Raw genomic sequence first — 25,287 nt, forward strand, 5'->3', positions numbered from 1 at the left:
GCGGAGTCAAGCGGACCGAGACCACCTCTTTTTGGAGGTCTCGGTCCGCTTGATTTAGTGCGCACCCAAGTGCGATTGATGCTTTCACACCAACGAAAACGAACCGAACTAAGAGCGTTTGGTCCGAATGGACTGTTTAGTGAAAGCGCCCTTATACACCAGTTTTTACGGTAAATACAAACTGAATGTATGAAACAACAAGGAACCGGTGGCAAGACGCAAGAGCAGACTGGGAGCTGATTGGCTGGGGAAGACAAATGGAGCAGGGCAGGGTTTATGAGACTGAATGCAGGGCAGAAACAAAGGGAAGAGCAGGCTGGGAAAAACAAGAAAATCCTGCCTTGGGCTGAGGTCAATAAAAAACATAATCTCATTCATAATACAAAGTCCACTAAACAGCCATGCACAATCTCTACATCTCCAACCCAGGAGCCTTTACCAAAAACTAGAAACATTTCTGTTGACAAACAAGAACCATTAAATCTGTCAAGCAGAGTATGTTGGACATAAAGGGTGCATGAACATAAATGAAAAGACTGCTGCTCAGAGTTTCAGTTCACTTTTACAGTTTCAATGAGAGTATCAAGTAGTCCTTAACTATAATCTGCAACCTGTCATCTGTCCTTCCCACTCAGTCCTGTCATGAACAGGTAGAACAGTAGGTTCTTCACTGACTTCACTTTCAGGGGCGGTGCCGGATACGTTTGAAGGTCTACCGGTTTCTCTGTTTGCTGCATGTGTGCAAACAGCGCGTTAAGACTTAGAAATGTCCCCGATTAAGGATTTTACTCTAATTTATGAAGCGCTCAACAAGGAGGATATTTTCACCAATGGGGACACTGTCACTGGTCTAATTACTTTCACTTTGACAAAAGAAACCGAAGTGAAAAGCCTTCTCGTGAAAATAAAAGGTGACGCATCTGTTCACTGGTCAGAAGGATCCGGAGATAGGAGGAGATCCCACAATGATCACAGGAGATACTTCAAAGTCAAGGAATACTTTATTAAAGAAGATGCACAAGGTAGACAAAAAGATAGTGCTGTTCGTTGAATTAATTGCCTGCTCATCTTTTAAATGCTGTTTGTGGTTAGGAGAAAGTAGGTTGATTGCTATTGATGTTCAAAATATTGGGATTTAGCGTAGCTATTTGTTAAAGTGGATAGCAAGACTATTTTACAGCTTACTAATAGGTGGACTGCGGTCCGGATCCGGACCCAGACGCCGTCCAATCCGGACTCCGACCTGTAACTGATAAAATATCGAAGATTATTAAATTTTGTTTTAGCGTTTCTATTTTAAAGGGCGTGGCTTCTCCAGCTATTACGGTAAAATATCGGAAACTCACAGACCACTGTGCATAGCTTCTCATGTGATGCTAATCAGCCAATCAAATCCGTGCATTCAGACACGCGGGGAGACTTGACTGTCACTGAGATATACACGGGGAAATCCAAAAAGGTTTCACCATTCCAGCCCAGGTTTAAAATCCTGGCGGGACAAGCAAGAGCTGATGTGAAATTAGGTTTATGGTTTAAGTTAAGTTAAAAGTAAAAAGGATTCTTTTTTATTTTTCTAAAACTAAGCACTTTATTTAAGAAGCACAATCAAACACTTTCTGTAATGCACTTTAATTTAAAATGCCATCTTTATTTGATATAAGAATATAAAATGTATTTATCTAATTATTTTTTATCTATTTGATCATTTATTTGAATCCCACTAGTTCAGTGTAACTACTAATAAATGAATTCTACTGTATTTATTTGACAGTCTACAATCTACCCACTAAACACAGATGCTGATGTAACTACAATGCTACTTCAAGGTACTGAAAAATAACACAGACATTATGATGTTCTGGACCTTCACTTGAGGACATTTTCACAAATTGGGCCTCAGTGAATTTGAATTGAATACTCCTGACGTAGAGACACTGTTTGCTGACTAACTTTATTGCAAAGAAAGCAGCTGTGTGAAGGCCTCGTGACCTCTAACCTAATTTCTTATTGGTTGTTTGGGATCTGGGAAGTGGCTCATTAGGAGAGATGGTCAAAACCTGAATTGGTGTGAATGCTCCTTTATAAATAGAGCTCTCACTCACTCACTCTCTCTCTCTCCTCTTTGAGTTATTCTCAGGAGTAGGCCTACAAAGTACAGTAATTAAACTCAGTGATGGCGCTGTCCTCTGTGATTTGTCAAAATCAGTTGACCTTTGTGAACTAACATTGTTCTCTACAGGAAAGTGACATTTACCCTTTTTTACCCACTTTTTTGCAGACAATGTACTGCCCGAAGGGTATCATCGCTTTGAATTCAGCCTCCAGATCCCACAGGAGTAAGTGATGATTTCAAGCATCCAGCATTAGTACTATGTAATTGTATGCTTTTACTTATAAATGCATTTGTGGACTGGTTCTCTATTTTACTTTTCTCTCTTCATCTTTTCTCAGAGACGCGCCATCATCCTTCAAGGGGATTCATGGAAAGATCGTCTACAAGCTACAAGCAAAGTTGTCCAGGAAATGGCATTTGCCTTCTGGAGTAGAAAAAGAGCTCAAATTTGCCTCCAAGTCCTTACTACAACCTGGACAAATAAAAGTAAGTGTAGAATGGCTTATGTTATGGATTTAATAGAAATTTTGTTCCACTTAACTTCCCATGTTAAGTATTATGTTCTCCTCTCCTCTTGAGATTCTATGAGGTTGAAGTTCACTTGTTGTGGTGTCATTTATGGCCAAGGTTGGCTAAATTCAAAAGTAAACAGCAAGATGAAATTTGAATTTCAGTCGTATGAAGAATTAAGTTTAAATAAAATATGAGTATAAAATGTTTGTTTGTATGATTTGTTCAAGTGTCCCCAGGCTGGTTCAGTCAGTAAAGACGTGGGGGTTTTCTCCAAAGGAGAGGTCCAGATGTCTGCCACCATTAACAGAAAAGCTTGCTTTCCAGGTAAAGTTCCTCTAGTTTACTAATAATAAAACCCAGTGTCTGTGTAAAACATTAACAACAGTGTATTGTCAATTTATGTCACACTTTTATAGCCCTTTTTAAATTTTTCATTGCTGATTCACATGAAAGTCCTTTTTTATTATTATAAGCATGATTATCACATCTCAAAATAAGTTTAAACAAGATTTTTTTGTGATGTAATATGATGACATGCAGATTTTATGATGATTTTTTTTATAGGTGAAACTTTGCCTATTAGTGCCAAAATCAACAACTCCTCTTCCAAAAAAGTGAAGGCTAAATTCAGTTTACAGCAGAGGACAGTGTACCGTGCCCATGCCTCCAGAAGAGTTGTCGCGCACAATCTGTGCAAAATGGTTGGGGACACAATCGGACCGAACTCAGAGGGAACTGCCTCCTGCCAGTTGAAGATTCCTGAAGATATCGTCCATACTCTCCATAACTGTGAAATTATCTCAGTTACCTATACCATTAAGGTATGTAATAATGTAGTATTGACATTATATTATGATGGTAAAGTAACTTTAACTCAAACATATTTTAAATCATACAATCACAATCATTAGAAATATAAAAGTACATAACAGCACAACAGCTTGTAAAACTGTATTAAATGCTGTGTAAACATAGACACTATAATACAGCATGAAGAAGCCAGCAGGGCCATAATACAATTAATGTCAAATTCATCAATTATTCTGGCAGTTTGATTGAAATTATTTCTGATGTAGAGTTAACATCTCAGTTTTCCTGTCTTTTTAGGTGTATGTGGACATCAGCTTTTCCATCGACCCTGAAGTGTTGTTTCCAGTGGTCATTGTTCCTTCCCGCTTTTTAACCCATCAGCCTCATGGGGATTTTGGTCCCTACCCAGCTGGGGCTGTTGGGGCCCCCAGCTACAGTGACTTCCCTGCGCCTGCGTTCCCTGTTGGACCGTATCCTGTACCTTCAGGTTCGGGTGCTTATGGATACCCAGCAGCAGGTCCCAGTCAACATGCAAACATAGCAAGTGGCTATAATAATCCATTTCAGCAGCAGTCAGCTCCATATGTTTTTTCAAGTGCAGCGTATCCCCCCTCCTCAATGCAGCATCAGGCTCCTACTGCCCCAACTGTGCTTCACCACGGAGAAGAACCTCCATCCTACATGTCTGTGTTCCCGCCTCAGCAGTAACAGTGGAACTGATAGCAAAACCTAAACATCAAAAACAACACTAAAATAATCATGTTGATAATGGTAAAGGCATTTGAGCACATTTATAATAAAGCTTAGTGAAAGTTCAGTCAGGAAAACTATTGTTTTTCATGCTCAGGTCTATAGTTTTATTTCTCAAACCCTCTGTCTTTCTGGTCCATCACACAGCTCACTCATAATTTCCTTGATGTCATTCCCCTGGACATCAAGTAAGACATCAGCTGTTCATATCACCTGGTCATATCTAAAAAAATTTAAAAAATAGCAGAATGACACACCAAACACTTTCACTGTTCATGTTGCAGCTGTCTTTTTCAAAATGTTATACAGGTAGGTAGAAATCAGAAATCCTTTCTCAGTAGCGACCTCACCTGTGGACTATTTGTATTGTATGCTCATGCATGTGCTCGTAGTGCAAGACTATTGCAGGTTAAGCCCCCCCTGCCACTCTACGCTCACCAGAGTCATCTGTTACACTGTAGTTGCTGACTAGTGAGATTGAATCTGCACCGCCCAACCTGCAAAAATATGTGTTAATTTCCTTCTTTTTTTTTTTCTTTTTTTTTTTACAAACCAGTAGGCCATATCGACAGGAAAAAGAAAAGGGGTAAGTTATGTTCTGCTTTTGTTCTGGAGCTTGTTTTCTGTCATCTGCTGAGGAAATAATGTTTTAGCTGCGTGTAGGATAATTTGATTGGTCAACACTACACCTACCGTTCAATTGGATGGGGGATTTTGACAGGATTGTTGCAAAAAAAAAAAATCAGAGAGCAGAGAAGATATCTGAGAGCAGAAGTTTAACAAGTGTGCAGAAGCAACTTGAGTGCGATAAGAAGAACTGAAGTTGTAGCACAGAACGTCTGTACAAGCAACAATATATCTGAGTGCAAACATACAATTTGGAGCAGTAACAGAGCAAATTTAAGCACAAGCAGAGGCTACTAAATATGAAATCAATAAAGCATCCTCTCAAATTGATATACCACACTCTTGAATAAAGATAGGAAAAAAACGTCATGGGGGCAGACTGGAGAAACAGCCATAAGACCTTGAGTCCTTTAAGTAACTCTTAATAAATCCTTAAAACTCTGGACAAAATGCCAATGCATTCCCATCACTGTAGAGTACTGGAGAAATACAATGTACTGAGTTTGAGAATTTTAAAACATTTTCAAATTCTTGCCTGAAAATGAGCTATAAACTAACTGTGGTACAGCACATCAAATAGTAAGATTTATGTTGAACACTGTACATTGTTCCTAATAAAGAAATTACTACCATACACTTTTCCAACTGTCAGGTCATTGCTGATCACAGCCATTACTTGTTATTCTCAAAATGTTTAGCTGGGAAGTCATGATGACCATTAACCATGTTAACCACCAAGTATGTTGTTTTTGTTTATTCATTTATGGTACACTATTTACAGATGCATATACTAAGTGTTGCAGTGTCATGCTCATTTTTATTTTTAATCTTTTAGCAGATTATGACATCTCTGTATGATAAATTGAGACCTGTTTTATTCCTGTTTGGTAAGTAAGCTCCTATTTCTCAAGTCACTACTGATATCTTTTGCCCAGATCAGTCATTGCTTAATTTTTCAATATCTTATTATGAATGAAAGTTTTTTAATTGCCTCAGGGAAAATAGCTAATTTCAGAATTTACTTAATTCACTCATCTCTCTTATGAAACGTATTTGTAAGTTATGTAACTGAAGCTGAATTCTGACATTATGCTACTGTTTAATAACTTTACAGAAAAAAACGGAATGTACAGTGAGTGTGTGTTATGATGGAAAATTATCTTTCTATACCCCAAATAAATTACATTGTTGTGGGAAATGATTGAGATTATGAATACTTATTTCCTTTGTTCATTAATTGATGCCCCAATAAATTATTTATACCCTTTATTTCAACAAGTTTCATTCTAGGTGTAAGAATAAAGTGGACAGAGGTGAAAACCAACTGATATAGTTTTGAACTGTGAACATAATCTCAAATGTTTTACAAAGAACAAGATACCATACGAGTTTCAGGAGAAAGAGGAACATCTTATTCAGAGGAGTGGAGCATGTGGACCCAAATGCAGGAGTCAGGTGGCAGCAGGAACTTTGATGGAGGTTAGCTTCGGGCAAAGCAAAATTGTACAGGACAGAAAAAAAACCAAACTTCACTGATCAAAGGATCGATCAAGCATGGACTGAAAACCAGGAATTAATATACAAACTGAACTTATGCAACAACAAGGAACAGGTGGCAAGACACAAGAGCAGACTGGGAGCTGATTGGATGGGGATGACACATGGAGCAGGGCAGGGCTAGTGAGACTGAATGCAGGGCAGGAACGAAGGGAAGAGCAGGCTGGGAAAAACAAGAAAATGCTGCTTTAGGCTGAGAACACAATAACACAATTTCATTCAGCTACACGCGCAATGTGGTATAATCCTCTACCCATACCATCGTGGATCAGCGAGTTATTGTTCCCTCTCGTTTCTGCTCTGCTCACGTTTGGGATTGTTACAGTGCATGGTAGCTACTGTGTCGTTCTTTATTGTAAAATGTATTTTAAAATTGTAATCCTGCTAAATAATCCCGATTTTTACTAAATGTACCTGTAATCTGATTATGGGAGAACGGGGTTGGTATAGTCACACTTTTAACTTGCCTTTGAATTCCTCATAAACCGTTTACTGAATATATTCCCTTTTAATTTTTAATAGAAGCCTCAAGTGTCAGGTAGAAATAGAGTGGTCTTACTCTCCTTTAGTTGATTCTGTTCAAAAGATATGGACCAACAACTGACAGCCAACCCAGTAGAGAATGTGACAAGCATCCTCAACTGGGATTTTTTGCTACCAGCAATAACAACTACATGTTGTAATGTGGCTAAGAAAAAAACATATCTAAATAATAGCTCTCTCTTCGTACATTTAAATGGAAATTATTGTTTTATTACTGACTCATTGTGTAAAAGCATGACAAACTCCTATTAAGTTAAGGGCAGGGATCAATTTTTGGCAGGTGAAAAAGCCCATTTTGTGTTGTAATGGTCCTTTAAAAGAATTCCAAGCTGTCCTGTGAGCTCAGATCTTTATATTATGAAGCTTATGAATGAGATCAAGTCATATTTAGGCAGAAATCACCTAACAGTAACTGTATTTGGCCTCCAATCAATTGTTGGCAGGTGAAAAAGCCCATTTTGTGTTGTAATGGTCCTTTAAAAGAGTTCCAAACTGTCTTGTGGGCTCCAGTGTTTATATTATGAAGCTCAAGAATGAGATAAAGTCATATTTAGGCAGAAATCACCTAACAGTAACTGTATTTGGCCTCCAATCACTTTTTGGCAGGTGAAAAAGCCCATTTTGTGTTGTAATGGTCCTTTAAAAGAGTTCCAAACTGTCTTGTGAGCTCCAGTGTTTATATTATGAAGCTCAAGAATGAGATCAAGTCATATTTAGGCAGAAATCACCTAACAGTAAGTGTATTTGGCCTCCAATCAATTTTTGGCAGGTGAACATGCCTTATTTTGTGTTGTAATGTCCCTTTAAAAGAGTTCCAAACTGTCCTGTGAGCTCTAGTGTTTATATTATGAAGCTTATGAATGAGATCAAGTCATATATAGGCAGAAATAACCATTCAGTAACTGCATTTGGCCTGCAATCAATTTTTGGCAAGTGAAAACTGTTTGTTATTTTAGTAGTAGGCATAAACAATAATATTAGATATACAAAACACATCCAAACATGGGAAGCAAATACTACGTAGGGGCCAGATCAGATAAAAAACAATGCAGAGTCACGAGGATCATTGCAAAAGTGATCATTTCTTTATTGAAAACACACCCATAAATCAAACATACTGTAGAGACATGTCTATCACGTAATTGCCATGCCTTATTTCGCTACAAACTACACTTCTTTTGTGTAATAATGTGTGATAATTGTTTGTATATGCATAGTATGACCGTTTAATCAACAGAAAATTAGACGTTGTATAGCGCTACCGCTCAACGGGCTGCTGTGCGCGCTCCCGCGGCCACAAATCAGATTCTGGCAGACGATCACTTTTTGGCACGACACCTGCCCTCCCCGCCTGAGTAATAAACATAAAGGAGAATTATCAGCTTTCTCATAATGTCAACAAAAACTAAAAATGTATATGCTTAGTATAAGTAGAATTTATAGCAGATCAGAGCTGTTACCTTGAATTGCATTAGAATGTTATGGTGTAACTAATGAGGTGGCCGGTGATTATAATTTGAGTTTTAAGTTGATTTTATATTTTTGTATAAAATCAACTTGAAACTTGAATAATTACACCGGTGAAATGTCACATTAAGAAATAGCCTACATTGTACATAATTGTATATGGTTCAATGTGTGTTAATCAACTTCCCGTGAAGCATGAACATGTGCGCAATGCTGTTGCAATAACTGGGGTTTTCAACAGTATTTCGTCATAAATGTGTTTTTTTTTGCGTGCTTGACATACAGTGAAGGCAATAGTGGAAGTTTTGTTGTGAATCCACTCTCATTGTCAGAGCGGATATGTTTAAAAGAGCCAGATATCTTCATCTTTATCTCTTGTGTGTGTGTGTGTGTGTGTGTGTGTGTTTGTGTGTGTGTGTGTGTGTGTGTGTGTGTGTGTGTGTGTGTGTGTGTGTGTGCGTGTGTGTGTGTGTGCGTGTGTGTGTGTGTGTGTGTGTGTGTGTGTGTGTGTGTGTGTGTGTGTGTGTGTGAACAACGCGTTCAGACAGCATTTCTAAAATGACCCCAATACGGTAATTCGCTCTGACTTATGAAGCTCTCAACAAGGAGGATATCTTTACTAATGGGGATACTGTCACAGGCGCACTTACTTTCACTTTGACAAAAGAGACCAAAGTGAAAAGCCTTCTCGTGGGAATCAAAGGTGATGCAATCGTTAGCTGGACAGAAGGAACCGGAGAACACAGCAGATTCTACTTTAATACCAGGAAATATCTTAAAGTCGAGGAATCATTTATTGAAAATGATGCAAAAGGTAGAAAAAAGAAAGCATGGTTCTTTGAGTTAATACCCTGCTCATTTTTTAGACGCTGTGGTTAGGAGAAAAACATTGATGTAGGATATCAGGATTAGTTTAGCCTATTTGTTAAAATTGGCATGTAAGATATTTTACAGCTTACTATTGACTTAGAGACAGTGTTTGCTGACTAACTTTACGACAAAGTAGACTACTGTATATACTTTATTATCCATGTCATTTTATTTCTTTAGATAGATTTTTTTTCAACAACAACAAACAAACAAAAGAAACTATAATGTAGATGTTTTTGCAAACTGTTGTCTTCCGGTGATGATATCAATAATGCAAAGGAGCCCAGAGTGACACAAATCTCTGGGTGTCTTAATATTCTCAGGATTAGGCCTTCAAACTGCATTCATTTAACTCAGTGATGACTGTCCTCTGTGACTTATCAAAATCAATTGACTTTTGTGAACTAACCTTGTTCTCTACAGGAAAGTGACAAATACTCTTTTTACCCACTTCTTTGCAGACAATGTACTTCCCGAAGGGACTCATCACTATAAATTCAACCTCAAGATCCCACAGGAGTAAGTGATGATTTCAAAAATCTGGCATTAGCACTATGTCATTGTATGCTTTTACTAATAAATGCATTTGTGGACGTGTTCTCTTTTCTACTCTTCTCTCTCTACTCTTCTCTCGTCTTATGCCATCATCCTTCAAAGATTGTTATTATGCAAATATTGTCTACATGCTACATGCAAAGTTGTCCAGAGAATCGGAAACGCCTTCTATAGTAGAAAAAGAGCTCAACTTTGTTTCCAAGTCTTTACTAACCTGGACAAGTGATGGTAAGAATATTATGACACATGTTATGAATTTATTGTTAACAAGGATATCCAACAATGCAAACAAACTTGAAAGGGCTGCACAGGTCACAAACAAACATAAGGCAAATCAGACCATATACAGGTATACATATACAATGTATCCTGAGGCTAAATAAGGGAACGAGGAACAGGAGTGCATGGAAATGCAGGATCAGATGACAGGCAGAGGCCACAAGACTCTGAAGGCATCTGGCAAAACTGGACGAATGACAAGATCTTGAGATCCATACTAAACCAGGGGAAGGGGAAAGAGAGATGGTTCTGAAAGTGGAGGTGGAGAAGAGAGGGAAAGGGAGCAGTTGAAATCATGACTAGAGACACGTGGTTGAAATTGCAACAATGAAGAGATATATCTTAAGTGTGAAAGCAGTTGAAAACAGCGCAGTGTACACCACAAAAGAATGGCATTAAGTCTGCCATGTAAACATTTCTCACATACCAACAGTATAGTATACTTCAGAACAACTTAGAGTATGGAGACAGTATGAGATAATCTGAGAGTTCACGTTTGTAATGTGATACATGTTGAGAAAAAACCCAGTGGGTGGAGCGGATTCCACTGTAAAAAGTTATGTTGGTATATGGCAGTGAACAGTGTTGAACTTTGGAAATAATTAATTTCCTTGTATTGCTCATCAGACAGTTAAGAGAACATTTACAATATTGCTAAACCCATCAAACCTGGCCCTGGAAGATTCCTCTTGGGATTTTAATGTGTTTACTTTTTATGGCGTCATTATAGACAAGGTTGGCTTGATCCAAAAGTATCAGAACTGAATTTCAGCTGTATCAAAAATTAAGTTTGAATAAAATGTTAGTATAAAATGTTTGTATGATTTGTTCAAGTGTCCCCAGGCTGGTTCAGTCAGTAAAGACCTGGGGGTTTTCTCCAAAGGAAAGGTCCAGATGTCTGCCACCATTAACAGAAAAGCTTGCTCTCCAGGTAAAGTTCCTCCAGTTTACTAATAACAAAACCCAGTGTCCCTGTAAGACATAAACTACAATGTATTGTCAACTCATATCACATTTTCATAGCTTTGAAAATGTTCCAAGTTCTTTTTGTATTAATATTAGCACGATTATCTCAGAACAAGTTTATAGGTTATTACAAGTTTATCCACGATTTTTTGGGCCCATAACCTGCAGGGATAAAGTCTGGGGTGTGAGAGGTAGAGTGGTACCAACTAGATAGCGCTGGGCTTACCACAACACACAGTACCTGCTCTTGAACCAAACTCCTCGAGAGGGGCTGGACTTGCGCAGGGTGAGAGGCACAGGGAGGGTATACTTACGAGTTCCTGACTGAGCGCAGAGGTTTTGGAGTACTTCCTGCAGAACTTCCTTACGATTTCATGTTGCTGGAAGGAAGAATCTGACTGTTGTCCGTGTGTTAGCACCAAAAAGCAGTTCAGAGTATCCGGCCCTCTTGGACTCTCTGGGTGGAGCCCTGTAGGGGTGTGGCTTGATGAGTCCATAGTTCTGCAAAAGAACTTCAATGCAAAGGCGGGTAATGATGGAGAAACTTGGAGGGGCATAATTGGGAGCAATGGCCTGCCCGATCTGAACCTGAACCTTGAAGCAGGGCTTCCCACAGGCTGTTCTCAACAGGGGTGGAGAACTGCTGACCTCGACTGGGGATATTGTCGGGTGGTTGAAGGAGCACTTTGAGGATCTCCTAAACTCGACCAACATGCGCTCTATGGAGGAGGCAGAGCTGGACGATTCAGGGAAAGCCTCACCCATATCCATGGCAGAGGTCTTGAGGTATATAAAAATCCCCTCAGTGGCACAGCGCCAGGTGTGTTTGAGTTTCGCCCTGAGATGCTGAAGGCTTTGGACATTGTCAAGACTGGCAAGCCTCTTCAATGTCACATGGAGGTCAGGGACAGTGCCTGTGGACTGGCAGACGAGATGGTGGTTCCCATTTAAAAAAAAGGGTATGCTCCAACTATTGGGAGATCACATTACTCAGCCTCCCAGGAAATGCTTTTGCCAGGGTACTGGAATGGATGCTCCGGTAGATTGTCGAGATTCATCTCGGATTCAGGAGAAACAATGGGGATTCCACCCTGGCTGTGGAACAGTGAACCAGCTCTTTACCCTTGCAGGGATACTTGAGGGGTCATGGGCATTTGCACATCTAGTCTACATGTGCTTTGTGGACTTGGAGAAGCTGTGAGACAACAGCTGTTTGAGCTGTGTTTGCATTCTCTGCAGTAAGCCAGACCTGTTCCTAACAGGTGTTGAGCCCTTGTCACTTATTCTTATTGTGTGTTGCCTTCAACACATCATGACCTCCAACAGTCACTGGAATGGTTTGCAGCCGAATGTGAAGCGGTCGGTTGCTCAGTCTAATGCCACCGTGATAAGTGGCCCAGGATAAGTGGCAGAAAATGAATGGATGGATGGGAGATTGTTTGTAATGTATTATGGTGACATATGCAGATTTTATGATTAATTTTTCTTTATAGGTGAAACTTTATCTATTGGTGTGCAAATCAGCAACTCCTCTTCCAAAAAAATGAGGCCCAAATTCAGTTTACAGCAGAAGAGAGTGTACCTTAACGGTGGCTCCAAGATACTCTGCAAGCACAGTCTGTGCAAAACGGTTGGACACAATCGGACCAAACTCAGAGGAAACTGTCTCCTGCCAGTTGAAGATTCCTGAAGATATTGCCTATACCATCCATAACTGTGAATACATCTCAGTTACCTATTCCATTAAGGTATGTAATAATGTAGTATTGACATTATATCATGGTGGTAAAATAACTGATGGGCATACATATTTTAAATTACACAGTCACAATCATTAAAAATATAAAATACACAACAGCACAACAGCTTGTAAAACTGTATTAAATGCTGTGTAAACATAGACACTATAATACAGCATTATCAAGCCCACAGGGCCATAATAAAATCAATGTCAAATTAATCAATTATTCTGGCAGTTTGATTGAAATAGTTTGTAATGTGAATAGATTTTACATTTCAGTTTTCCTGTTTTTTAGGTGTATGTGGACATCAGCTTTGCTATCGACCCTGAGGTGGTGTTTCCACTGGTCATTGTTCCTTCCTGCTTTTTAACCCATCAGCCTCATGGGGATTTTGGTCCCTACCCAGCTGGGGCTGTTGGGGCCCCCAGCTACAGTGACTTCCCTGCCCCTGCATTCTCTGTTGGACCGTATCCTGTACCTGCAGATTCTGAGGCTTCTGGATACCCAGCACCAGGTCCCAGTCATCATGCAAACATAGCAAGTGGCTATAATAATCTGTTTACACCGCAGTCAGCTCCATAGGGTGCAGCTTTCCCCCCCTCCTCAGTGCAGCATCAAGCTCCTACTGCTCCAACTGTGTTTCACTGTGGAGAGAGCCTCCATCCTACATGTCTGTTTTCCCACCTCAGCAGTAGCAGTGGACCATATAGTGAAACCTAAACATAAAAAACAACAGTAAATAATCATGTGTTGACGATGGTAAAGGCATTCGAGCACAATTATAATGAAGCTTAGTGAAAGTTCAGTTAGGCAAACTATTGTTTTTCATGCTGAGGCCTATAGTTTTATTTCTCAAACCCTCTGTCTTTCTGATGCATCACACAGCTCACTCATAATTTCCTTGCTGTCATTCCCCTGGGCATCAGATGTCAGTTGTTCACATCAGCTGTCTTTTTAAAAAAAAATGTCATGAATGTTATGTATGTAGAAATCAAAATTTCCTTCTTGGTAGCAACAACTAACAACTAAAATCTGTTTTAGATTAATTCAGATTATTTCATAGAATATGTGAAGCAATCTTAGCAACCATGCAAGGTCTTCAGTAACTGGGTTGATGGTCATCTTACGCTTGCGTACATCTTGATGGCTCTTCAGTAATAATAGTTCAACGTTTTTCAAAGACTAACAGCTATGGTAAGCCATTTTATGTAACTGGTTGTTGGTTGTTTCGTGTTTTGTCTCGCCATTATTTAGCTGCACTCTCTAATTACTAATTTATGGTCACTGCTGCTCCTTTGGCTCAGCTTCTTTGGTGTTATCTCTCTCTAACTAGTCTTAAACCAGTAGCCATTGCTGGCTTTGTTTAGCCTGTCTTTTCATTTATTTATTTACGTTGTTGATTTTCATGTATATAATGTAAGCTAAAAAAAAATGCACAATCATGCACATTATTTTGTTTCATCTCACAGATTATGCTGTGCTACTGTATGATTATTTGTGACTTCTTTCTTTCCTGCTTGGCAAGTCAATAGCATTCACGTTATTGCTGACCATTATCTATGGTTTTATTTTGTTTTGGTCTATTTATTTATGGTATAGTTTATATATAATCACTTAAGCTCTAACAAAAAATTGCAAAAATATAATAATGATAAGCACGTACCCCCGTTGGGAAATTATTAGGCAGTGTTATCTATTTGTTGCAGCACTCAGCAATTACTATTTTTCAGGTCACTGCTGACCTCTCTTGCCCAGATCAGTCAGGTTTTCAGTGCTTCATTATAACTGAAAAATGTATTAATTCCCTCAGAGAAATGTTCTCCATTTTAGACTCAGTTGCTCCCAAAAATAAATAAATATAAAAATAAATTCTGTGCTATGCTCATCATTGTGTTTCATTTCTTTGTATGATTTCATTGTGGCTGTTCCCTGCCTCGTAGGATAACATTCTTTGGGGGAGAATATTAGGCTGTGTTTCCTCCAAGTTTTCCATCGCTTATTTTTGTGGATTTATCTGGCTGCTGCTCAGGACTGAAGTTCCTCCATTTAAAATCTCCCTATAGAGTCTAGGCACCAGAGACTTTCTACAGCACTTAATCACCAATATCAGTGCAGGGCTGCAGGTGTGTAACTGAAGCTGAATTCTGAAATTGTGCTACTGTTTAATAACTTTCACAGTCATTGAAAAAAATGAATGTACAATGTGTGTTATGTTGGAATTAAATTTTCCATACCCCAAATAAATTACATTGCTGTGGGAAATTATTAAATTTAGATTATAATTAGTTATTTTCATGTTCATTAATTGATGGCCCAATAAATTATTTTATGACTTTAGATCAAAAAGTTTAATTATAGGTGTAAGAATAAAGTTGACAGAGGTGAAAACCAACTGATGTGGCTTTGAATTGTAAACACAGTAAACACAATTTCAAATGTTTTACAAAGAACAAGATACTGAATGAGTTTCAGCCCAAAAGGGAACTTATTGTTTAGAAGAATGGAGCATGTGAACCCAAATGTAGAAGTTGGTGGCAGCAGGAACTGAAAAATGCTCTTTGATGGAGGTAGCAGGGCAGGGCTAATAAGACTGAATGCAGGGCAGATGTGAAATGAAAAGCAGGCTGGGAAAATTAAAAACATTTTTTTTTGCTTTGGGCTGAGGACACACCAAAGACAGAACTTCAATCATAAGCCAAAGTCCACAAAACAACCATGCATAATCCTCTAATATCTAAACTGTCATTCATTAAACTGTCTTGGATATACATAAATATAACTTAAATACATGGACAGCCAAGTCACGCTGAGCAAACTCAGAAAACATAACTTCAGCACTACATCTCCTTTAACCTTTACGAAAGACTAGAAACATACTTTTCTGTTGACAAACAAGAACCATGAAATCTGTCAAGGAGAGTATCTTGCACATAAAGGCTGCATGAACATAAACTAAAAGATAACTGCTGCTCAGAGTTTTAGTTCACTTTTACACATAGTTTCAATGAGTCTATATCAAGCAACAGCACCAGTGGTCCTTACATATAATCTGCAACCACTTATTTGTCTTTCTTCCCACTCAATCCTGTCATAAACAGGCAGAAAAGCCTGAGGGCGTCCGGGGCCTGTACCACAAAGCAAGGTCAGTATACCCAGGACTGGCCATCCAGACAACCAGTAATACGAAGCAGGCTATTAACCAGCCTGACTGTTATTTCATTAGCGACATCATCAGAACTATGAATGAAGTACATATATAATGAGAAGAAACAGTGATACCAGGTACTTGTGAAAAACCTCTGTTCTAGGGACAGCAAAAAGTCATATTCAACTAAGTGAAACATAAATAACAGCCAGTAATCATACAACAGAATAGAATGTAGAAACATATTCAAATACCCCAAATCCTGCTTCATAGTAGCTACAAGCTGTGACATGTTTTTTGTTTTTTTTGAGAATGTAGTTTGAATAGATCTGTTAAGACCACTTAAGATATTTATTGTTACCATGGCCTTTCACATTCTTTGTGGTGCATCATGATACAGAAAAACATCATGTGACCACGCAGGCCACAAAAGCTGTCCCATTTCTCACCTTAACGAGTGGACAATCCTATTCAGCTTGGAACACTGTTTTCTCCATATAACAGATTTATGCTCTTCAAATCTAATTGGTAGTCCATGGAGTTGTAGCACCGGGGTTGCGCACAGATTATCTTTATACCATAGAAGCGAACAACATGTGTGTATGAGTTGTGTGTAACCATTGGTAAACCCACATTTCCCAGAGTAATAAAATACATGCAAAACAGCAAACAAATGAAAACAGCGTTGGTAGTAGCCCAGATTGATGGGCTCACTTTTTATATTTCTTAAGTGCTCAAGGTACCACCTTCAGGTGCAGCAGCATGTGAGATTTCACTGATTTGTTTATTAGCAAAAAAGCAAGAGTGGAACCTTTCAAACACATCCTTAAAATGTTAAAATTTGATCAATAACAGAGCTTCTCATCTGAAGTCTTCACTTTGTCCCCTGTAAAGGACTTTTTCCCCTTTTTGTTTTGTAGAAGGAATGCATGATCCCTCTGTTCATCCATTCATGTAATGAATGCAGGGAGGAAGGCTGCTTGAAGTTTTGTGCCCGCCCACATGCACTTGTTGCTGTTGATGTGACAGAGGACCCCAAACTATCTGTGCCTGTCATCGCCACCGCCATGAGCAGGAAGCTGCTGTGCGTTTATCTGCTTCTCCTTGTCATTTTCAAAGGTAAAACAGATTGATGTTGGTACCATTTGATAGTTTTTTGCTAAGTCAGATTAGTAACTGAGACCGTTTTTTGTTATTACTGTAGCTGGACGTTAGATATCCCAATAGCGAAAACTGAGACAACAATACAGGGCCAGGCATAAGTGCCTCTAATGCTGTTGATTTCAGCTGAGTTACAGACATGTGTTGACTTAAAGGTGCTTTAATCTGAGCTAGCTAACTTTAGCTAATGTTAGTTGCACGGATAGTTGCACACGTCGTCCCAAGTAAAGTTTCCCAGGACACTTTCCAAGCCTGCATGGGTTAATTTATTCAATTAATTGATATAGCAGTGCGTTAACGTTATTAGTTCATAAGCTTTAAGTTACTTGTTTAGTAGTCTAATTTATGTTTGTATAATTATAAATTAGCTAACCTAGCTTGTAGCTCAGAGTAAAATATTTGAATTGTTTTGAGATGATGGCTGTTGGTTGGTTCAGTTGTTTGCCTGCTTCAAAGCATACAACAAAGTTTACATTTGCAAAAGACGAAGTAATATTTCACGAGACATGTTCGCCGTACAACAAAGAATTATTAAATTGCCATGTCTTAAATTCTTGTGGGATCTTTGTTTTCATGTCCCCATGTCCAGCGTCTCAATGTTGGACAATTAGTAAGTTACACACTTCAGTTACTATAGTGATGTTAGGTCACTTTCAACCAGAGGTGGAAAGTAACTAAGTGCATTTACTATTTATCAAGTACTGTACTGAAGTAAAATTGAGAATTTCTATTTAATGCTGTACTTCCACTACATTTATTTAATAGCTTTAGTTACTTTTCATGTGAAGATTTGACACAATGCATCGTGTAACAAGCTTTAAAAAAAAAAAAAAAAAAAAAAAAAGGACCACATTGTTAAAGATGAAACCAGTGGTTTCCAACCTTTTTTTCGTTTGACTAAAAACAGTCTTTAGTTAGGGTCACACCTCAAATGTCTATAACAGGGATATTCAATTAAAAGACACTGAGGTCCAATTTGTGAAAATGTCCTCAAGTGAAGGTCCAGAACATCATAATGTCTGTGTTATTATTCAGTACCTTGAAGTAGCATTGTAATTCCATCAGCATCTGAGTTTAGTGGGTAGATTGTAGACTGTCAAATAAATAAGTATAATTCATGTATTAGTATTTACACTGAACTTGTGGGATTCAAATAAATGATCAAATGGATAAAATAAGAATGAAAAATATTATAAATATAAATTGTTTTATATAATTTTTTTCTTATATCAAATAAAGATGGCATTTTAAAAAGTTTAAAAAGTGCATTACAGAAAGCTTTTGATTGTGCTTCTTAAATAAAGTGCTTAGTTTTAGAAAAATAAAAAGGAATCCCTTTTTACCTTTAAACTTAACTAAACCATAAACTTAATTTCCCATCTAATAATTTTAACAAAACATCTCAACACATATTAACTGCTTTTACTCTTTGTTTTCTCTTTATCTTGTTTAATGAGAGAAGTGAGCTCTTGCTTGTCCTGCCAGAATTTTAAATCTGGGCTGTAATGGTGAAGTTTTTGGGGGGATTTTTTTGGATTTCTCCGTCTGTATCTCACTGACTGTCGAGTCTCTCCACATGCCCGAATGCACTGACTTGTTTGGCTGATTAGCATCATGTGAGAAGATTGGCTATGCACAGTGGTCTGTGAGTTTCCAAGAGCTGCTCCACTTTTACCGTAATAGCTCGAGAAGCTGCAGCCATTAAAATAGAAACGCTCAGACAAAATTTAACAACCTTCTAATACTACCACCAATATTTCATCAGTTACAAGTCTGTATGTCCGTTAAGCCTTCTGGAGGACAGCTTATCAATGAAACATAATTTATGATTACAGTCTGCATTAAAAGGGCTGAATCATTAACAAAAGAAACCCCAACTCCTCTTGAAGTTATATTGCTGTGTGGGCCTATCAACCAAACACTGAGGAAGCAGGGTAACCACCTGAAGCATTTAGCCCTACCTCCACTCCAGGAATGATTGCCAATTACAATATGGGATTGTAAAACCAAATCCTGTAGGTTCAACTCCCTTTAAAACTTCTCACATGGTTTAATTTCAATAAATGTTCAAATGATCCAATATTTCACCAAAAATCAAAGATTAGAGAAAAAGTCCAAAAAGTGAAAACAGATTTGTGTATCCGGACTTTCCTTTTTTTTCTTTCCTCTCCCATTAATCATCTCATGACCCCTCAGATTTATCTGGCGACACTTTGATGGGACCCGACCCCCAGGTTGGTAACCACTTGACTAAATTAGCTACCTGTATAAAGTAGTTGGAACTACCTCCACGTCCAGCAGCTACACCAGTAACATTTATTTATTTAAGATTTATTTGGCAGTGCACAGAAATCAACATTTAAGTTCACATTGCAATGTTAGCCAATAGGCTAGGTTACATCTGTAGTCCCCAGGCAGAGCAATTTACATGCTGGCTACACACTGATGCTTCAGTATTAATAATCTAATCGTGTCATAAATAATAATACATCATTCAGAGGGACCAAATCACTACTTATACTGTACTACTTTGATTACATTTTACTGCTGATGCATATCCACTTTTACTTTAGTAAAATTTTTCATGCAGGACCTTGACTTGAGTATTGTTACATTGTTGTATTGGTGCTTTAACTAAAGTAAAGGATCTAAATACTTCCTTCACCACTGCTTTCAACACATGTATTTCTTATGTGAGAAAGTCCCATGATTTGCCAATCATAATAATTACCTAAATGTTTCTATTACAGGTTTTAGTTTCCGGAGTTGTGCAAATTTGTTATAAATCTTAGTCAGAAAATGTGTTGGACAATACCTTTTTTCATGTCCCCTCCACAGATGTGTCTGGCTTAAAGATTCGAAACAAACTGCTGGGTAAATGTCTGCAGCTGCAGGAAGGAACCTCTGGAAGTAGAGTGTCTTTGGCGGATTGCAACTCATTTTCACCCTCACAGGAATGGCGTTGGCTGCCTGGGAGCCAGGCACTCAGCAGTCACCACACTGGGGAGTGTCTGACTGCAACAGGAGAGCAGTATGAAGGTGTCCACCTGCAGCCCTGCATCATCAGGGCTGAAAGTGAAGAGACTGGTGCTATATTAGCTGCAGTTGAGGTGGGCAGAGAGGCAGGCAGTCAGGAATGGTCCTGTTCCAAGAAAGGCCACCTGACTTTGGTTAGGAAGGGGCTGTACCTTAGTGCCACACAAGAATCCAGTTTGGTCTTCCTTTCAAGGGAACTCAAGCAGGTAAAATCATTGAAGAAAATATTTCAGGTTCAACAGGAAGTTCCCTCTCCATGCAATATACCATTTGATTGAACATTAATCTGATTATTTTAAAAGTGTCTAACAATGAGGGAGGAAATGTTGAATATTTTCACCTAATTAAAGTAAGATATAAAATGTCATATGGATGTTCTTTTGACTGTTGACAAGCAGGGCAGCAGGTGGCGGACACTTGACAACCAAACACTGTGCAACGGGAGAGACAGCAAACATAAGCAACACCAAGATCCACCTCACCACCATCTGGGGAAATCGTTGGAACCTGTAATTTTTCCAAATGGCATCTCTGATATGGACAGGCAAGCTCAATCATGTAAGAACCTCATAGTAGCTCAGTAGTGCTGTTTTACTGACATGTTATCTTCCTACACTAATGGAAAATAACAGGACAATGCCAGTGGTTTTGTCCATGTTGTATATCTGATACCAGTTGCATGATGTACTATATTCTTCAGTGCCCTACAGATTTGATTACAGCAAGCCTGCTCTCTGCTTGAGCCTGGATCTAGTTCAATTAAGTGTGTTTTTGCTGATCAATATTTTCCTCATGTTGGTAGCCAGCCAGCCAGCCACTCCACCATACAGCGACCCTGTGACTGACTGGATTATATAATACTAGATTTTCCTCTTAGTATATTAGATGGATATACGAAACTATCACTTCCTCCATAAAGAATGTGCTGGCTAAGAAGTCAGAACTTGTGAAACCTATGTTTTGGTGCTTGTAGTTGACATGTTGTCTCTTTTCCTCTACTTACAGTTGGAGGTTTAATAGGTGCTGAGGGGACAGAAGCATTTCCTGTAATAGATGTGTCTCAGTCATCCCTGAGCACTAAATCTCCTGCAGATCCTTCCATGATATTCTTCAGCATGGACTATGGTACATTTTGTGAACTGTAATCAATAAAAGATTTACTTTATCCTCCATATATTCAATTTTGAGAGTGGAAATCTACAATAGGCTGATATACAGTTCACCACTAGGTGGTGATGGATGATAGAGAAACCGAAAAGAGTGTCCATGGTGGGTGTGTTTCACACCACTTTTATTTGCAGGTTAAGAGCCTTGATATTAATGTCTAGAAACAAGTTTAGAAATGTATATGCAAATATTTTCCATGGATTTATATGCACAGTATAATTTTCAAAAGCAAATGTTATTACATGAACTATTAAGGAACTTGAACCTGGAAATATAGATGTAGAATATTGGCATTCATTCAAATTGGGCTGTATTTATTTGTAAAATAGTTTAGTATTTTTCGTTGGTATTTGTTTGTGGATTGGAAAATTCATTTGTGAACAATTTGTATGTTTTGTTTTTGTTTATGGCCAGTGAATTTTGTATGTATTTGTCATTAGAATAGAGACTGGCTTCCTTTAATTTAGAAGAACGTAAATAAATGTGGATTGCAGTGTGGGTTGTGTCAAAGTAATGAGGTGTTTCTTGGTCTGTATATGCATTTATATAGGAATGGGCTGGAAGATCACCATGCTGGTATTAAGCTCTTTGGCTCTGGTCTTGGGAACTGTAATTCTTATCCTCAACGTTTACTCCAACAGGTGAGTGCTTAGGTACACAACCACAATTATGTGGCCACACACTTCAGTCAATAATTTTATTTGTATTTCCCTTCACCATAAGGTGTGTCTCAGATAACTTTGCATGTAAGCTTCACTTAGACAAACTAATCTAGTATTGAAATAAGATTATAAGTTAATAAACATTACAATAATCATAATTTGATTATAAGAGAACCATTTACTGAATTCAGTAAAAATTTAGCTGGCTAAAAATTAGCTTGCTCTTTTCAGTTGTAGTCTGTAGATTTTCTGCCTTTTTAAGACTTCAGTTTGGCCTCTTGTGACAATGGACATTTGAAAATTTCAAAAATGTTTTAATTTGGGGCCAAAAACAGAACATAGTTGATTAAAGACATAACAGTATATCAGAAAATGCAAACAATGTTGGTCAACCTTTCAAAGTGCTCTGATTGTATAAAGATTGTACTTCCAGCCACTTTCTCTCTTCTCGCTGTGCCAGAAGGAAGAAGGTGGTGTGTGTTTTGAAGTCGTATACTCCGAGGCCAGAGATGAGTGTTCCAGGGTCCCCAGTGCCCAGCGAAAGAGCCCCGCTGACAAAGCATGCCATGACCCTCCCACACTCCTCCCCTACTTTACAACGCGGAGAAATCCTGATTCAGTGGAAGGATGGCACTGTTACTCCACTGTATGAGGCCTGAAGGCTGTGCTGTTGATGCAGGTTTGGGTATGGTTATGTTTGTGTTTGCACGAGAGTGCAGGATTTCTGGTGCATGAGTGTTCATGTTATCATCTGAATTTGTATGAACAGGAGTCTATTGTGAAAAATAGCAAGAATAACAAAAATAAGGAAAAATAAGGACAGTTTTTTTGGTGTTTCAGACCGTTGGTATCGAAATGACACTAAAGTATTTCATAAAATGTATAGAAAGATAATGGATTAGTACCAGGCAGTGTGTGTGAGGCATAGCTGGCAGAAAAAACAGTTTTAAAGCTGCCAGAATAGAAAAAGTTGAGTATTCGCTTGACTAAAGGTTTTCAAATATATTGAGTTCTGTCTTCTGGTGTAGGACATTTGAGGGGTTGCTTGTTGGAAGGAAAGACTGAACAATGAAGTAGTCAACTCTGGTTTGTAGACATTTTAAGTACCATTGAAAACAGCACCTTTGGTTGGATAATTTCAAACCTAAGAAACACATTTGCTAATGCCTACACTATATAATGATATGACTAGATATTATGACTAATTTTAATGAATTTAAAAGCTGTCATTTAGTATAGTGTATATAAGGTTAGTATTAATAGGCCTTTTCAGGACAATATAATCCCAGTTGTGTTTCTGCCCTGCATAGATCTGCCACAAAAAGAATGTTTAGTCAGTTTCTCATAACATAATGCAGTAACAGTTAGCTTGAATTTAATGTAATAACTAAATATGAAGTAGTATGATGTGTCTGAAGAAACTGCTGATAGTCATTGATGATACAGTATAATTCAATACTATTCGTCGTTGACAATATAAAAACTTTAATACATTTATATTGGGAATTGAGTATTTACACCTCATCCTTGACCTTGGAAACAGCAATTGACAAAACAATCACTGATCTTTTTGTTTTGGTCTGTTTTAAAGCTTTAGACTATCACTCGGAGCTGATATCACAAAGATAGACTTTTAACATGTTAACATATGCAAAAACTTCAGACCTGTAGTAGAGCTGAGCTGCTGTGACTTCTCAGACCTTGTCCACACTACTTTTGCTCACTTGTCAGTCAGACTCAGGAGAATTTTCCTCTGACAAATGTAAAATGGTTGATGAGGTCCTCACTGTTGTTTATTTTCAACAGGTTACTGCACTCTCTAAAAATGTTTTTTTCCCTCATTGCTCACTACACAACATCTCAACAAACCACAAACTGTAACTCATGTTTTGCTTTCTCTTGTTGGCTGGATGCCTGTGTTTTGTTTATTTCAGTGAAACAGTAACTTGCAGTAGAGTTATCTCAGGCCAAACACTTCAGACCAGTCTAAGACCTGCTTTCATTAGCAGATGAATTGTCATTTAACTGTAGACATTTAAACTTCATTATTCGCTATTTGCTAAAGTTGACCATGAAGACCACACAACATGGTTGAAAGCTATGGAACCAGCCAGTAAATGGACATTGAGTGGCGATTCCTTTTGACTTGTTGCATTGGTATGTTTTGGATGGACTAGAAATTAGTTATATTCCTCAGATTAATTAACTAAAACACGTTTTGTAACTTTTAAAACTGTTACCTCACTAATAAAATGGAAGAAATGCCACTGAATTTAATTTGTTTTTGTAATTACATAGATGAGTGACATGACTCACTATTGTGTAAAGCGTCTGTTGATGGTGATAGTGAAGGGGGTTTCAAGAGAACATAGCATATCCCTGTGGCATGGAAAGTTCCCAGCAGGAAGAGTGTGTTTACAACAGAAAACCACTTTAACTGTCTTTTGGGAGACGTTTAAGTGTTGATGTGCAGGTTAATTTGATCTCACCTTTATTTTAACAATAAAGAGAATCTGTGTTTGTGCAAAACACTGCTCGAAGGAAAGAATTGTTTACATGTAAAATTTCTGTTTTGTCAAAAGTGAATTTTCAACCAGGTCTTCTGACAGTGTTATGTGTGCCTTTTAATGGACTTTTATGTCTTTTCTTTCTGGAGAAAGTAACACCATACATAGAGCTGACACTCTGTCTCCCCTGCTGTTAGTGTTTTAACTAATGAGAGGGTACAAAGTTTACTAATCAGCATACAGCACCCCAAAAAACGGTATGCCATCCCCACACCCTTTCCAAACCACATCCACATGCCTAATGAGAAACAAGCTGTTTTTCCTTCTTTTTATTTGTGCAAAAGAATCATTGACATTCCACAATGATTTTTCAGTATTTGTGAATTAGAAAATGTATGTTTTATATTTGAAAAGTCAATATTTGGAACGTGACACATTCTATGTTATGTTTTGGCTCTGGAATTCAAATGAAACAATAGCTAAAAGAGGGTGTTTGGGGTACACATTTGATGAATAGTGTAATGATTGGGAAATGTAACCCTATCATTGCCCTTCTGAGCTCCATCGGACTATACAGCACCCATCCAGTATGGATTATGTGAAGCTAAAAGTCAGTGTAATTTACCGTCAGTGTGCTGTAGTGCTGACCTAAAACAAAAGAAAACGTTTCACTGTCCAAACAGCAGGGTATGTGCATAGACACGTCTTTTTACAGGTGAGGCAGAAGAGGGGTGGGAGTAACACCTTTATGAATAAGAGGTGTGTGTGTGAGAGGACTGATTCAGCACTCAATACTTGACTGATCATATCTCTGGTT

General features: G+C 38.2%; 2 protein-coding genes across 2 annotated transcripts; both read left to right on the forward strand.

Annotated features, from left to right (window-relative positions):
- The first annotated feature begins 766 nt into the window (after window positions 1–766).
- LOC133979654 (arrestin domain-containing protein 3-like) lies at window positions 767–4,177 on the forward strand. The gene is made up of 6 exons (XM_062418215.1): window positions 767–1,022; window positions 2,279–2,336; window positions 2,452–2,599; window positions 2,854–2,950; window positions 3,191–3,447; window positions 3,734–4,177. Exons 1-6 carry the CDS (start codon window positions 767–769, stop codon window positions 4,142–4,144), a joined length of 1,227 nt encoding a protein of 408 aa, XP_062274199.1. The 3' UTR covers window positions 4,145–4,177.
- Window positions 4,178–10,545: 6,368 nt separating this feature from the next.
- Window positions 10,546–22,637, forward strand: si:dkey-245n4.2 (uncharacterized). Its single transcript, XM_062417199.1, is given in 9 exon segments — window positions 10,546–10,554; window positions 10,919–11,015; window positions 12,544–12,685; window positions 12,687–12,798; window positions 13,087–13,306; window positions 19,937–20,185; window positions 21,140–21,259; window positions 21,852–21,942; window positions 22,424–22,637. Coding segments are annotated over 9 exon segments (1,239 nt in total). The 3' UTR covers window positions 22,623–22,637.
- Window positions 22,638–25,287: the final 2,650 nt, after the last annotated feature.

Source organism: Scomber scombrus, chromosome 4 (genome assembly GCF_963691925.1).
Source record: "Scomber scombrus chromosome 4, fScoSco1.1, whole genome shotgun sequence".
NCBI lineage: Eukaryota > Metazoa > Chordata > Actinopteri > Scombriformes > Scombridae > Scomber > Scomber scombrus.

Coding starts and splice junctions, on each gene's coding strand:
- LOC133979654 (XM_062418215.1), top strand. CDS start 767: ATGTCCCCGATTAAGGATTTTACTCTAATTTATGAAGCGCTCAACAAG. Junction 2,337..2,451: donor AGCCTCCAGATCCCACAGGA/GTAAGTGATGAT, acceptor ATCTTTTCTCAG/AGACGCGCCATCATCCTTCA. Junction 2,951..3,190: donor CAGAAAAGCTTGCTTTCCAG/GTAAAGTTCCTC, acceptor TTTTTTTTATAG/GTGAAACTTTGCCTATTAGT.